At 43.2% G+C, this 16,339-nt stretch overlaps 1 protein-coding gene across 2 annotated transcripts; it reads left to right on the forward strand.

The window, feature by feature from the left end:
- Positions 1–168: 168 nt before the first annotated feature.
- Positions 169–14,540, forward strand: kiaa1328 (KIAA1328 ortholog). 2 transcript variants are annotated; one of them, XM_079265282.1, is made up of 11 exons: positions 169–238; positions 876–1,144; positions 1,344–1,444; positions 1,638–1,753; positions 7,333–7,457; positions 8,495–8,847; positions 9,006–9,224; positions 9,313–9,408; positions 9,485–9,576; positions 9,839–9,944; positions 14,235–14,540. In XM_079265282.1, the coding sequence occupies exons 1-11, from the start codon at positions 184–186 to the stop codon at positions 14,455–14,457; spliced, it is 1,755 nt and encodes a 584-aa protein (XP_079121408.1). In that variant the 5' UTR covers positions 169–183; the 3' UTR covers positions 14,458–14,540. The 2 variants fall into 2 exon arrangements, with proteins under 2 accessions (XP_079121408.1, XP_079121407.1); XM_079265281.1 differs by having other exon boundaries at positions 200–238; positions 761–1,144.
- Positions 14,541–16,339: the final 1,799 nt, after the last annotated feature.

Below are 16,339 nucleotides of genomic sequence, written 5' to 3' on the forward strand. Positions count from 1 at the left end.
AACCTGGCTTCCTCCAAACTAGCCAATCGGCAGTTCCATTCCAAGAGACAGGGACTAACGTAAGCCAATAGAAACCCGGCTTCCTCCAAACTAGCCAATTGGCTGTTCCGTTGCAACAGACAGGCGGGACTATCATTCCTTAGCAACGCTTGGCTCCTTGGGAGTGGAGGCGGTTGTTTCAACATGGCGGCGGCGGCTACAAAAAGTGGAAATTCGGGGATATTTTGGATGAATGGCGGTAGGCTTAATTTAACTTAACTTCTTCACCTTTCTTGTCCATTCGTACGTATCTTGAATCAATTTTAAAACGTTTTCGAACGAGTCTCACAGAGGTTACGTCTGTGTTAATGCTGGAAAGTTTTAATTTCTGAAGAAGTGAGACAGCTAACGTTAGCGTTAAGTTAAGTTAACTAACGTTAACTAAGTTAATAGCTAGCTAACCGTTTAGCCTACGTGTAACGCCAGTTAATTCAACGTTATAATAGTGTTCGTACTCATTGTCATCATCACCAATCAACCCTGTTAAATTTCCTTCTGAGCTCAACACAAGCACGACTTTTTACGTCAGTTTCGTCAACGTTAGCTAGCGAGCTCTTGCTTTGTTTGTTACTCGGTGATTGGAAGAAAGCAGCTACATATGGGATTAATACATTATTGATTCGACAGTTAGTGTTATGAAGCACACATAACTTCAGTTACATTCAACTTGACTGTCAACTGAAGTGCCTGTGTTCTCTTTGCTTTGTTCACAAAGTATCAGATGATGAACAGCCTTTGGTGTTTGTTCCAGGTGAGTCTCACACCACACAGATAGCTGTATGTAGCTCACGTACACATGCCATCCTCTTGTTCTGTCTTTCCACAAACTGTCTCAGGAGTGGAAGGAGAGGGGAAGACTCAGACCCCTTTCAGTTTTGGATCAGGCAGCACCAGTAGCAAAAGAGGTACCAGGATGCGAGCCAGGCGTAGCTATGACTGCAATAAGGAGACCACACTAAAGAAATGTGGCAAGAAACAGGGCCACGTACAAAGCGAGCAGTCTGGGATTCACACCAAGGAAAAAGTGTCGGCCCATCACAGTGCGACTGCAGTTTCAGAGCATGCACTCTCTCCAGCCTTGGGTACTTTTCTCCCCTCAACACAGGTAAACCGTTTGATGTAGGATGCTTTTTCCTCTTTCCTACATATAAAATGAAATGTTTGAATGTGGTAGAGAGAGGATATGGATAATCTGAATACTTATAGAAAAGACGTATTGACACTGACAGAATTATTTATTTATATAATTTAATTATTAGTTTATGTTAATGTCTTCTCATACTTGCGGACCTTTCTTTGCACAGGTAGTCTCTGAGGCCAGCAGAGCTAAGAGCCAGGTGTGTTTGAAAGACCTCTGTCCTGAAGATAAGCGCCGGATTGCAAACCTTATTGAAGAACTAGCCAGGTAGCCAGCACTATATGCCACTGAACTCTTATCTGGAGATAAAATTCATATGAATGTATGAATGGAAGAATATAATGTTACGCCTGTTTGAAATGTTTGATTTTATACTCCTGTAGCTTTCTGTCCCATGTCACTCTTTGAATGTATAATGTAGACCACCAATGCTGTAACTCTGTTCTATCCCGTTCTCCAGAGTGAGCGAGGAGAAAGAAGAGTCGGTGCAGCGTCTCAAAGACGAACAGGAACATTTTGAGTGCAAGATCCAGAAGCTGGAGCAACAGAACGTGATCATTGTGCGGGAGAGGGAGAGTATCCTTTCAAAATAACTGAGCAAACAAAAACACACTAGTGAGGATCATTTGTTTTATTTGCCATATTGTCTTTGAATAAAACAGTAGGGCATTTAATGTGCTGATGCCTATAGCAGTACTGGGTGATATCAGAACAGTAAAGCGATGCACTTTCTGGTACTTCTAACTTGTGTTTGTGAGAAATCTTCAGACAACCAGGCTGTGTTTAATGGTGTAAAATATGCTTCTCAGTGGGGTGATTGCTGTATGGAGTGTACTACTATGGCTACTGCAACATGTGGTGCACTGATTTTAAGGAAACTAGATGTTCTTCAACAACTCCAGGGTACAATAGTTAAATCCGGTAAATGTTACCAAGATGTTTTAATAAAGTAGGCTGGAAAACATTTAACCAGAATGTTAAAAGTGGCGCAAAAAGGGTCATATTTAAACACCCCAAGTAGGGGTGTCACAGATCACAAACCTCACGGTTCGGTTCGGATCACGGTTCAGGAGTCACGGTTCGGATCATTTTTCGGATCAACAAAGAAAAGGGGAGGAAAGAAATATAACTTTGCTTTCCATTTATTAATTAAAGAACTTCAAGAACACTTAAAGCAAAGAACTTTGGGCTATAGTCTTACATGAAAACAAAAATATTGAAGATGTCCAATTTGAAACAAAATGAAATAAATAAATAAAAATAATACATTCAAGAATTCTGTTAAGTTTAAGTGCAACATGAGGTATGTTGATTCCCTCGTCCTTTGATCAATACTGAAAGAAAGAAACAGCCAGTGAGCTTCCACTGTTTACACTGAACTGAACTGCTCAGCAACAACTTGGGTCTGTGTTTACTTCCTGTCAGGTTATGCCATTCAAATACACAATAATGTTTACCATTACTGTGACATTATTTTCAAAAAGATGAGAATATCTCCATTGTCTGGGGAGAGGGTAGACCTTTCTGTGGTGATATTACTGTTGGGCCTGTCCAGCTTCACTCTGATACTTCTGTCAGCACCTGCCCCAGGTGTGTGTCTGTGTGACGCTCACAGAGGGGGCGTGTCATCCGGGCGTGTCATCCGTCATTATACGTTACACGGAAGACAAAATGTTCCCAAACTTGCGACTTAAATGACGCCGCGGCTTTTGACGTTCCTCCGCTCGCCATGACTTCACCGTTAAATGCTTCTAAGCTGCTCCGTTCACGTGAACACTACTGCTTTATATCTGTTCACTGACACTCTGCATTGATATTCGGGGACTTGCTACTTGAAAAGAAACAGCAGCAGTAGAACTTTACACACTATGATGATTACACTGTTAAAATAAAAATAAATAAATACTCTATTGATCCGCGGTTCACGAGTGATCCGAACCGTGAGGGGTGATCCGAACCGTGAGGGGTGATCCGGTGTCACGGATCACGGATCGATCCGTGATCCGTGACACCACTAACCCCAAGTGATTTCACTGATTATCCAAACATCAACCTAAAAGGGGGACCAAATCGATAAAAACATCCGCTGTAGTCTTTTGGTTTGAATGAAAACTTGTTGGCACACAGTTGCATATCCTGTAGATGTGCTTGAAGTTCCTGAATGACATATTGAAGGCTATTCCATGAGACTGTCTGCTGGGGGCAGTGTTGTCTTAGGTAAGGCCATGCACAGTCTTTGGCCAAGACCGTTCAATTTGATACAAAAGGCAGAGAAATAGTGCAGATTCATTTGAATGATTTGACGCCTGCCGCAGATGTATTCTGCAAGTGCTTGTAGCTGATCCGCTGTTGTGTACAGAATCAATTTCAAGGTTGAAGCCGTTGCCCGAACCGTCTAAATCATCTTATCATCCAAAGATGCATTTTGATATTGACTGCTTTCACCACCGTGTGTGTTTGTAACCTTCCCTGAATGCTAACTGTGGAATATCTCTCAGTTCCTCCTGACAAAATGGGATCAGACGGGTCACCAGTTGATTCTTGATTGGCTACTATAAGGTTAATGCTCGAGTTAGTCGCGATCGTATGCTGTTTTTGCACAACTCGCCTACCGTCTTCATAACAATTCTGCTCAGGTCAAACCAGAGCATGGCCAGCAGTCAATTTAGGTTAAAACACTGCAAAATATGAAGAGTAATTGACCCCGCTGGTAAATTGCACGATTGGCAGCGGTGGCGGGGAAAATTAGGAAAGCACAACTCAATTAAAGGCACTTTGGCTCCGAGACTTGGCATTTACACCAAACTTCTAAACTCCATTAAAAATGTATTTGAGAGGGAAAAAAAGTATTCAGATCCAAGCACCTCAGGGGGGGATAACGTAGTCTTTTAAAGTGCATGCAGGAGTCATGAAGACTCTTTTCTGGCAGAAGGTTCCGGCACTTCTCTGAAAGGTTAAGGAGACACCAAAGGCAAACACACTGAATCAGAGTCTTGTCAAGTCTAATTCCATTACGCCTCAGCTTATCTTATCGAACCAAGATTCAGGGTTGTCGGGGGTATAAAGAATGTATACCTTAGCCCCAAGCCATCCTGGATGAGAGGGAGAAAGCACCCTTGATATTAAGGGTGTTCAGCTGGCATTTGGAACTGACTGGCACACAGGACAGAATCTGAGTTTAAGATAGTACGGATGCCTTTTGTACTTCAAGGCATGCTGACATGGGCAGAAGTCAAGCTGGTGTTACTAACGCGGTGCACCGTTCTACCTCGTGGGGGGGGGGGGAATAACAGCCCTGTTAAAATATGTCAGTGAAAAATGCTACTTGTTGCGATAAGAGGTTTGCGGGAGATAAATCCATTTTGAACTGATATTTACAACGTGGAAATCTGGCTTTGTTTTTCGGCAGATGACACGCCTAATGTTCCTTGATGTCAGCTCTGGGGCCATTGTCACAAACTTGTCTGGGTGTTTTGCATCTTACCTTTTATTCTGGGAAAGAGTGATGGGATAGAAGCCATGTGCTGCGTAAGGTAGCATATGCTACGCTATTTGTTAAAGGTGTTTTTAAAACCAAAGTAAACTAAATTGTTTCTTTTATCGAAGCTCTACCTTCTGACTACTGGTGACACGGCCAAGAAATACAGAATCAGTTTAAATGCTTGATTGAATATCGTAAAGTCAAATTTAACCAATTGGGGCTTAATGTGAAATTAATAATGCAGCAAAGAATCAAAATTGAGTTGTTGTTGGCCCACCTTTACAATGTATTATATGGATGTCTGCTTTTGTGTGGTAGATGTGTGTTGACATATTTCATAGACACAAGATCATTTGTGAAGATGTCAGATGTAATGATTCAGCAAGATGCAACTAAGTCTCCGCCTACAAAACTGGTTTTACATTTTAGTTGTGAGCACTGAAGATGGCCAAGAATAGTTGTGATGACACTGTTTCTGTATGTTTGCTTTAAAAACAAAACAAAAAATTCTTAGCTGACATTATTTATTGGTTTATTGTGTGACTTGCGCTCGTGCCTCTTCTCCAGATTCAGTATTGAAGCAGTTATGTAAACTGTCTTCTTCTATTAACTCCCCATCATTGCACACACATTCATACGCGTCAGTCTCCGCCCCCGTTCCTCTCACATTCCTGCTCAGGCTCAATCTGTTTGGCACAGTGTGCTAAAGCAGGCTTTAATATACCCCCCCCGTGCAAATTTGTTCCACCTTGAAGTGGATTTCATTATTTCATTTGAGCCTCGGCCTGACAGGGAAGTGAATCATTTTGACAGGCCCCGTCTGAAGCCTCTTCAGCCCAAGCCCTTGATTCTGGGTATTTTTGGAGCAGGGGGGGAGGAGTAAGTCATTGTTGGCACTTTGCGGCTCCGGTGTAAACCAGGGGCTTGCCGGGTGCTTGGCCCCCCATTGGCTGACGTCCAAGGCTGTGGAGGAAGCATGTTTAGTGTGGCGACGGGCAGAGAGGTGGACTCTTATCAGCGTCGCTCCACTCGGTTCAGATTACTCCGTGCTTGCTGTCCAGTGACTGCGTCAGCGTGTCGACACATTAACACACGTTACCTTTTATTCGTGGCATTGGGACGCTATCATGCTGCAGCCCTGTTGGTGCTACACCACAGACAGTCTTTGTATTTTGTTTTGTGTGGGTCCCCACCACATCAATTTGTGTTCCAGTGTACAGTACTATATATGTGTGTCTATTGGCAAACATTTGTTTTAGGCATGAGTAATCAGGTGGAAACTGTTTTATGTGAATCTGAGCGAAATATGAGCAGCATGCATTTTTCAACTGGATACACAACTCTATCTTGGACTGAGGTGAGGTGGAGCTGTATAAGCATATTCGGTATCTCCCTTTCAATACCCTTATTCATGCTGCATAAACAGACCTACCAGCACATATTTACTTGATGTGATGTCCTTGTGATGTCCTCAGGCTTTCCATATGGATCTACTTCCATGGACATTATCAGTGCGGTGGTAGAGGAGCCTTAGTTACCGTAGATGGAGGGTTCAATCAAAGTGTTTCCTAATATTTATGGAGCTGCTGCATTGCATGTGTCTGGTGTCTCAATTTCAAGCAGTCTCCCGCTCTCCTCTCTCGCCCCCTGTTTCATTTCCGCAGCCTGATTGAGGTCTTCTAACAACCAAAGCGTTTCCTTATGGAGTGTTCCGCCAACTCTTCCTTCAATAAGACTCTACTTTGAACTTTGATTTTTCTCTTAAAATGGGGGCTTTTTTTTTTCCTTTTTTCAAACAAATGCTGAGAAACTCATCAGCTGCGGGTGCAGGGCCACCATCGTAAACAGATAAGGCCTGGAGGAGCACACTTTAAGGTCAGCTTTGGCAGGTGTGTGTGTGTACTACTTTATTTTAGTGTAGTGTTCGCCTTTTTACAGTGCAGGTGGGGAATTTCTGCTCTCGTGTCTCGCTGTGTGTGTGTGTGTGTGTGTGTGTGTGTGTGTGTGTGTGTGTACTCGGATGTTGAAGTCAGAGCGACGTTGATTATTGAACGTGTGCTTGTGTGTATTCTCCTGCTCATTATCTTTGTGTGTGTGTGTGTGTGCGTGCTGGTGAACTGTGGTGCTGCCACTGTCATTAGTGGGCTCCTGAGGCACAGCAGTGGTTCCGCTCCAGATTAGTTTTCTCGTGTCTGCCAGCTCTCTGTCTGGCAGATAGCCTGGCACGGCATTGCCCGGCTCGGCTCAACACAGCTTGGCCCAACCCAGATGGTGAAAGCTCTGTGCCACAACAACAACAACTTTGATTTTACTGGCCCCTTCTCCCTCTCTGTTTTCAACTTTGCTGTTCTCTGTACTTTTCTGGTCAAATGTGTAATTGATTGCCGAAACAAGGGTTTAATTCCAATCGTCGATCTAAATCCAGCATCTATCTTTTTTTTTCTATTTAAGTTGCATTAGAGAACTTTATCTGTTCCAAAATGGCATTTGTGCACAAAGTTGCCTTCTCAGTAGAGCCACACAGTGACTTCACATTAAGAAGTAATGAGGCATAACTTAAATTCTAATTATTAGTTTTAGGTAGGTAGGGTTTTAATGTTTTAGGCTAACGTTGCTCCTCTGTTCTGTTCACTTTACTTGTTGTTTGTTAGTTACTTAACCTTTGGTCCTCCAGGCCAGCAGCAGCAGTACAGAGAGTGCCAGGAGCTGCTTGGACTATATCAACAATACCTTTCTCAGCAACAGGCCAAACTTAACCAGTCCATTTCCCAGCTCAGCCAGGCACCCGCCCACAGCAGGGTAAGGTATTGGATGGAGTGTGTGGCAGGTTGTAAATATGTGTTGTTGCGGTGTAACATGATGGGACTCTTCCTGTGCGCGCCATATTGAGAGAACACCCGTGTTTGCCATTCGTCAGGAGACGCAGGCAACATGCGGTGACACGTTCCCCTATTGTCCCATGGCCGATTGCCATAATTATGCATGACAAAGAAGTCCACTACAGTCACTGGTTCAATATGACTACAACATAGTGAAAACTCTCTCAAGGTGACACTTCAGGAGCGAAGACGCCTCTCTGGCTTCAGCCACTGTAAGAATAGATGACTTGGCCAACCTCATTGTCCCGCGGTGGCTCTGAATAATGTGTGTTTGCTTGCTCTCTGACCCTCGGCAAATTAGTCACAGTCTCTTCCCCAGTCAACCACAAGATGGACTTTCCTCCTTATGTTTATCTCCTAATGTTCCTGACCTTGGCTTACCTGCCAGTTGTGCTCAGTTAGAAATTGTTCTCTTAATCTTGTGGCCGCTGTCCAGTTTACAGGTTTTGAAGGATGATTTGCATTTATGCTGCTATAAAGCCAACGCAAACCTACTACCATGTCCATGGAGCAAGTGAAAGCAGACCGTTGGCAGACTAGAGCAGTAGCAGCTTGAATCCTAGTGTCTACACAGGATGTGTTCAGGGACTGTACTGCTGTGTACGTCAACCTGTGTTATGGCAGCACTCGGAGCCCAGTACACAATCACTACATACGAGCGTATAATGAAAGAAAGTAAAGACAGAAAAATGCTTCAGGTCTCCGCATAAAGTGAAAGTGATATGTGAGCTCCTGTGGAACAAGAACACGGGGAAAGCTTTTACTGCACGTAAACACGAGTTAATTAGGTTGGTTAGTGAGTCCTTATTCAGTATTGGTAAGTTTTGGTTTGTAGCCCAGCTCTACATTAAGGTTTTATGGAGCAATCTTACGTTTTTGGCTGAAATGCTCTGAATTTTTCAGAGGCATTGTAAATTGGCCAAAATGCATTTATTGTCCTCTTTGTTCTCTGTCCAGGTGCTCGGCAGCGAGGAAGCCCCCAGCAGAATATCTACTAGCAGAGCTAATGGCTCACTCTTTGATGGCTCATACCTCAGCCTGGCTGCTACTCGAGCACAACAGCCTCAAGTGCACAATAGTGGTGGAGGAGGAGGAAGAGGAGCAATACAAACCCTTAGCAATCATGCCTCTCTTTCCTGCGATAGTGAGTTCAGTCCAACTGACGGGCCGATCAAACAGCATAGGATTCAGAATAGAGAGTGCAGGGAGTCCCACCACAGATGTAAGCCCTGCCTAGGCAGCGGTCAAGGCGGCGGCTCGGGTCCAGAGAATGGCCACCATGACACCTTTAACCGGCATGAGTGCGAAAGGTACAGTAGTACTCCATACAGTCATGAGCCTTTGACCTATTAAACCACATGATTACATTAGTTTCCTGTCGTTTTTTAATCGAATTTAGCATTTCATGAAGACATGAACATTAAGAATGTGAGGATATGGAGTTAATGAAATGTGCATTTACACACAGGCTCCACGGTGGGAGTGTCAATGGCTCAGAGGCTAATGAAGCCCTGACCAGGCCTCTGCTGGGTCACGAGGACTGGGAGGAGAAAAGGCACCAGCTGCTGCTGCAGAAGATGCAGTTGGAGACGGAGAGGGAGAGGCTGCACGCACGGCTGGCTGAGCAGGAGGAGAGGCTCAACAGGCAGAATCAGGAGCTGCGTCAGTCGCGTCTGGATTACAGCAGGTAGTACACAGAAGCGAACCGTGTCTGGTAACATTGCTCGCGAATGTTTAGAGTCACAAGCTGATACGATATCTCGTATTATTGTTAGGTTTCAACAAGCGGCTCAATCTGATCTCGGCAGCTCAAACACGAGAGATGGAGACCCACAGGTGGCGAATGCGTCCCACCAAGATGTACCCCCCAGGTACCCCCCCCCCCCCCACACACACACACACACCTACACACACGACAGCTTAATATATTTTGTCTTTGGTCCACAGTGTGTGTGAAGATGCAGAGGTACATCCTGCAGGACAGAGTTTGCGTGGAAAACGGCCACAAACTGCACCTGCTCCTCTGGAGACTGGCGCTGGTGAGCTTGTATTTTCAATCAGAGATAATTAAATGCTGACTTGACTAAACACAGAGGAACATCCTGGCTCAAAACATCATACTTGTGCCTGTCAAGAGTTAGATTTTATTGATTTTTTTATTTTAGTACATTCATATGCATGCAAAACTTAGATGGAGGAACTGTATAGCATCATGGTCATTGAAAACAATGTCTTGCCTGCCTTGCTCTCAGCCTTGCTGGTCTTGTTTCTGATACAAGACTCTTATCTAACATCTCTCAGCAGAGGCCTTAGAGCGGTCCAGAAAGGACGCGGCCACATCTCCTGCTAAGTCCAGCCCGAGTAAGCCCACCTCAGTGTCTGTGATCCAAAAGACCCCTGGGGCCAGGTAACACATCAATTCAGCAATTAATAAATATTTCCTGTGTATTGTAATAGTTTTTAGGTAAGTGGAGCATTATTTCCTATATGCTGGATAAGCAGCGGGACTAAAGCAAAATAAAAAAGTAGAATTAGTTCTGTGAAGAACAGCCCGGGTGGTTAGATTCAATGTCAGCCAAAAGATTAATATTGCTCATTGAACGATGATGAAAAACAGCACAGTTAAGCTCTTGAAGGATCCAGGCAGCACTTCTTTCTGTGCTGGTTTGAAATTCTGAATATAGCTTTTTCATTCAGGGCTACGTTTCCCTACTACAGAGAATACTGAGTGTGGGCGGGCTACTCTTTCCATGTGAGAGACATTGGGAAGGACGCAGTATTTCATTCATTCTATCTGACCTTTTAAGGCAATTGATGTTTTTTCCCTCGAGTTGTGAAGACATGTTAACAATAACAAAATGTATAAATATAGCACAGTTATAACATTTTGAAATGCAGAAGCTTTTCCTGGGCTTTGCAGTTGCTGCAGTGTTGGAGGCTAAATGATGCGTTTTCTTAGTCGAGCTAACTTTTCGAGCTGTGAGAGGCTAAATGGAGCTTTTTACTAGCGCTAGCTAGCGCTGTGGCCAGCCTGTCAGGAGACATGCTGCGTTCCATTAGTCGGCCTAGCAGGGACCCTGCAGCAGGTGTAATTGAACAGACTTCTGGATGCACACACTGCCCTTCCTTCTCTCTCTGCCACAGTAATGAGACAGAGAAAGCAAGAGTGAGGGAGAGATGTTAAAAAGTGTGTTTGAGGGTGAGTGAGGTGTGAGGGCATTGGATAAAGTGAGGAATGGGAAGCGGGGGGGGGGGAGTTAAATCAGGTTGAGATGGATAGAAATGGAAACGGGGAGAAAGAAGGGAGAGGAGTTTTGAGGATGGGGATGAATAGCTGAGTGCAAGCATTAGACTTTCCTTAAAACGAATTACGAATACCTTCTTTCTTACACCCTTTAAACAGAATGCTAATTAACCTGACTGTCATCTCACTGTGTGTGTGTGTGTGTGTGTGTGCTAAAATATAAATTGCCGAGAAGCAATTTGTAACAGTGGTGCTGCAGAGCGTTATTTAAAAAAAATTGTTAGTCCAAAAGTTGAGCCAATTTGTTCTTGCATAATGTCAGATTTCCATTTGTAAAAAGCTTAATAGGAGATACTGTAACTACGAGACGGCCTCTCTTCAGAACAGCTCAAAGTTTTCATCCTCCGATGAGCAACTCTTAAACAAAACAGTGCGTAGTCCAAGTCGAACTGTGAGCTCCAGCAGATGCCCATTAATTCCAACAGGAGACCCAGGGCATCACATCTTATTACCATCCATTTACACCTCCAAAGCCTATTAAAAGTGTTGGACTCTTCGCCGCACGCATGCACGCACGCACGCACACACACACACACACACACACACAGTTTTCTTTTACAACCAGCAATGAGGAAGTCTGCCTCTCGGATGCCTTTTGTGGTTTTCTTGCAACATGTTTAATAAACATTTATTTCATGTGCATCTCTGAGGAATGATGTAATCCTTTTGGTAACTCACTGATTTGGATTAGATATAGATCTTTTTCTTAGGCTGTCTAAAAATCTCTGCATAATTTATAAAGCATGAAAGAAATTAAACTGCTCTCAGAATGTAATAAACAACACAAAAACAATTGGTAAAGAAAGGTCTCTCCTACTGTAAGATTTGGCGTGTTACCTGAACGCCCCCCCCTCCCCTGTTTGACTTGGCAACAACGTGCCCCTTGTGATCATCGAATCGTAACCAATTCAATCTTGATGTGCAAATTGCAAAGCGAAGCTGGGGTTGACATTAAGTGACCTTCTTAATCCTTTCATGAATCCTGTGCTAGTTAGTAATGAGACAGTTCCAGCGCACCCCGCCCATCTCATCTCCATCCTTCCTGCCACTGCCCGCCTGCTATTGATTGGTTGGGAAATTGACATGCGGGAAATACGCAGTGGCCATTATACCGGTAGGTTTTTTTTTTTAATCTTACTGTTTGGACTGCAAATGAAAAGGGGCGCCGGGGTGAGACGGCTTTCTTTAATGAAAGAGAGGAGCCAAACAAGCAGTGAAAGTTACGAGTGGAAAGAAGGTGGTGGGGAGCGTGGGCAGAAGGAGTTTTTATCTGGCCTAGCAGAGCGAGAAAAGAGACAAACAGTATTGGTGCGCTGGGAGAATGAAGCCCAACGGTTTTTATTACACAAAGAAAGGTACAGTTCTCTGTGTGTGTGTGTTCAAAGGACAAAGGAAAGAAAGTAGCCAGAGCGTAACCACTGTTTGTTCCAGAGTAGTTCTTAAAGGACCTTTTTGTTTTTTTATCTGCAGGCTTATAACACAAAGTATTCCGTTTGACATCGAAGAGTCTGTAGTCTCAATACATATTGTCAGAATCATCTGCAGATATTTTAAACTCCCTTAGGCTACTATCTGCTGACGGTCACCAAAAATTTAAGTATTAAACAATACTTAAATATCGGAGTGCAGCATCTCTAGATGCTGTTAAAATGACCCAACATCCCGGGCCAAAGCTTGATTTTTATTTGAATTTTTTTTACAATGACCGAAACTTGTTCCTTCTCTTGTCCATGCATTTTGTTTCTATATGCATGGGCAGTAAAAATAGATTTTCCAGGACTCCTTTGGGGGATATTAATATCCAGCAGTAATTCACAACTTCACCTCAGACTAACTGGAGCCAAGAAATGAAGTTCTTTGTTGCACTCTACACCCCTCTGAAAACCTATTGGCATTCTCTCTAGCCCCCGTGCAGTCTCTGTGCCACCTCCTCCCCTCACCCAATCCACTACCCCCCATTTCTGCCCAAACTGTACCCCTACCCCCCACACTCCCCTTGTTATAGATTGTGACCGCCGGTAAGTGATGCATTATTCATTACCGACATGTCGTTTGTTGATGGATGGCTGTTTGAGAGCCCTGTCCGTTAAATAAATCAACAAATAAAAATGCAAATTCTCACATTTCGAGAGAAGGAACCCAGCCAATGACCCTCCCCCACATTCCCTTTCTGCCTTTCTCTCTATCCACAAAGCTGCACTCGCTTCCAGTCTCTCTCTCTTACACACACACACACACACACACACACCCTCGCTCACGCTCTCTTTTGCTTTCTCCTTTGCTGTTGACAGGCAGGAGACCGAATGAGGAAGACTGATTTACTTACTTGAGCTTCAGTCTCTCCTTTTTTTTTCATCAGTTATCATTCCTCAGCCGACTTACCCCTCATTCACGTTCTCTCCCTCACACTCTTAACATGTGCATACATTAGCTCGTGTTGCTGAAGCAAAATTTGCCTTTTTAAAGCTTTGCAACTACTGATGTGTGCTGCCTCAAGTTAACGTGGAAACACGACGCGTTAAGGTCTGTCGTTACGTGCGGAGGAAGACAAATGCATTCCTGATTGGAAGTTGTGTCTGTCCGCTGACCACCCACATGCATATCAACAAGTGCACGTCAAAGATCGGCCTTACCTGGGAGAGCTGTGTACGGAGCCGTGCGATGCAAATCGATGCAGCTTTAAACGAGCAGAGAATTATGTGAGCAACATCAGTGGAGCGTGCTTTAAAGAATTCATGTTTTGTATCTGGAATAGCGTTGTTCGACTGTGTATACACTGAATAATTTATCAAGCCAGCCAGACTGAGGGATTGAATCTCTATTAGCTTAATCTTACCCGTTTTGGTTTATTTATTTCTCTGCACATTCCCTCATTTCTATTCCAGGGGAGAAAGCCTTGGGTTCTCTCCTTCTTTTCTTTTTCTCACACCTGCAAGAAAGTGTGTTTTTCTGCTGGGATGCCCCAGTGGTTTTGACTTGTTAACGTTGCTTGTTAGGGTTCAGCGGACACTTCAGCAAGAAAGCTGTTGTTAACATGTCGAGGAGAGATTTGCTTTCACGTGGTCTGTGTTAACAAGTGAAAGGTGAATGACTAATGTTTTTGCACAAGCGACGGGCTCAAAGTAGACTCTGGCCTTGTGCTCGTCTGGTGTCGGTCCCTTGACTTGCACCCTCTCTGTTTAACATTGAGAGCACGTTCTGGAGCTGGTGTCACAATGAAACGGAACAAGGATTCTCATTTACAACATTGGCCGTCGACGGGGCCCCGCTGTGTTCTGAATGTAGGCCTGTGCCAAGCCAACCTTTTGAAACAAGCCGAGGCCATGTGGGAAAAAAAAACAGAGTTGAATGAAACAACAAAGAACTCTTAAAAATTGTGCTTTTTTTCTTTAGGTTGGACTTTTCTCTGGTTGAGTTATTGGATGTCTTCAGTCCCGTCTCTGCCTCTCAGCTGAGCAAGCAGTCGTCTCGAAGACCCAAAACGTCACAACGTAGGCTCATTGCCCCCAAACCAGGGGGCAGAACCCTGCTTACCCCTGCTGGGTCTCATCCTCAGAGTACCCAGCAGGACCTGGAAGAAAGCCAAATACTGGAGGATATTTTCTTCATTTGCTGACACAGAAGAAAATGTGTCCAGTCGCTTCATATCCACCCGTTTGGTCTTGATGTTCTAATACAGAATAATTATGAGATTGTACTCTTGCTATACTGTGGTTTTAATACAAATAAACAAATGTTTTTTCAGAATTGGTTTTGCTTCTAGTTTGGTGTTACGTTGTCACTGCAGGAAAACTGTTTACAGTTGAGCTACGCAGGTTGTTCCTGAGGACATTGCCAGCAATAATACGTCCTATACACAATTGTACATTGAGAATCTGTGGGTGTGATTATTATGACTAAAATCAAATGGACCGAATCATCACCTCCTTTTTTTGGGGAATAACGGTGACGTTTGTTTCTCATATTGATAAGTTATCAGTAATTATGACACGACACAAGACACTTTATTCTAGACTGTGCTTTATTATTGGGCTAAGCTGAGACGCATCATTCATTTAAAATTACAAAAAAAGAGTTCAAGGGACCAGAGAATGTCTGGAGAGACAGGGGCGGGAGCCTAAAGCGCACTGCCCAATCGGAAGCATAGCTCATCAGGAACCCGGCGAAGCTTAATATGCAACATTCATTTCCCCACCCTCCGTATGTGCTGAAATTGGGAAATAGATTTCCAGAATACTTTGAAAACCATATGAAGGAAAATGTGATTCTAGCGACACTACTTAGCTGATAACGGCATTAAGAAGAATGATAGGAACTCAATTTCTTTTGATGAGATAGTGCAGTTTTCATTGAATTTTGCTCTCGGTAGAATACGTCAGTTGAACAAGATCAGAGCTCTGTCAAACAATACAAAGCAAGATGGGAAAAGGGGAATGGAGTTTTAAGAATCAAAACTGATGCTTTATGCCGGCAGTCAATCGGTGATTAGTAATTCGTCAGACATTGGCTCCTTCCACATTAGCAGCACTTTATAGTGACCTCAAGGCATTTCTTCTTGTGTGTTACATATCTGATTGAACAGTCGGTTTATGAGGGAGTGTTTAAGTAGGAATTGGCCGCTTTTTTCACTTGGTTTAAAGGTTTCAGGATGGAATCGAATGATACTCAAAATGATAGGAATCCTCCAATTGGCATCTTTTTTTAGTAAAGCTACATTTTTTGGAACAGAACAATATGAATTTATAATTACAAATACACATAAGGCTTTCGTATTGTACTGCATTGTTTTGAATAGTTTATCAGCAGCAAGCAATCGTAAAGATCTGTCTTTGAAGTTCATTTGCCAATACTTCTGTGTTAATATGTGATGGAGTGATACAAAGTAGCACTAACAAGCAGACAGGTCGGTTGCAATAAGAGAGCTCGAATCTTGAATCAAACGGCACGAATAAATAAATACATAAAAATAAATAAATCAATAAAGACATAAATAAATGATGAAAAATCTGTCTTTGACATCACTTGGTCAATAGGAGCGTTTTGTTTCTCCGTCATCAAAGTGTTGAAGGCGTGGTCCTGCAGACAGGAACAATGATCATCTGTGGACCACAACAGTGGCCCATGCATGTCATATAAAAACTATTTGGTCACGTACCAACTCATAGAAAAATAATGCCATGAAAGCATGCATATTATCTCGGACATGACTTATAAATAAATATCTAAACAAATAGATAAATGAACAGAACCCATCAAAGTATTTTTTCTTTTCTATAAAATAGGTCAATGTGTGTCTAAACTCTAGCTGAGGTCAATGCTCTCCCTGACTGTATTCTGGATAAATGCCTTGGTCAGGTCCTACAGTTTGTACCGTATCCTAGCGACTATTTTCTTTTTGTACCTGGTTTTAATGAGCATTATCATGTTTTCATTCATATATTTTTTTTTAAGTATTTAAAGTACTTTATCCAGTCCTTGTAGATAGAAGTAAAAGTCCT

The sequence above is a fragment of the Melanostigma gelatinosum genome, assembly GCF_949748355.1.
Source record: "Melanostigma gelatinosum genome assembly, chromosome: 3".
Lineage (NCBI taxonomy): Eukaryota > Metazoa > Chordata > Actinopteri > Perciformes > Zoarcidae > Melanostigma > Melanostigma gelatinosum.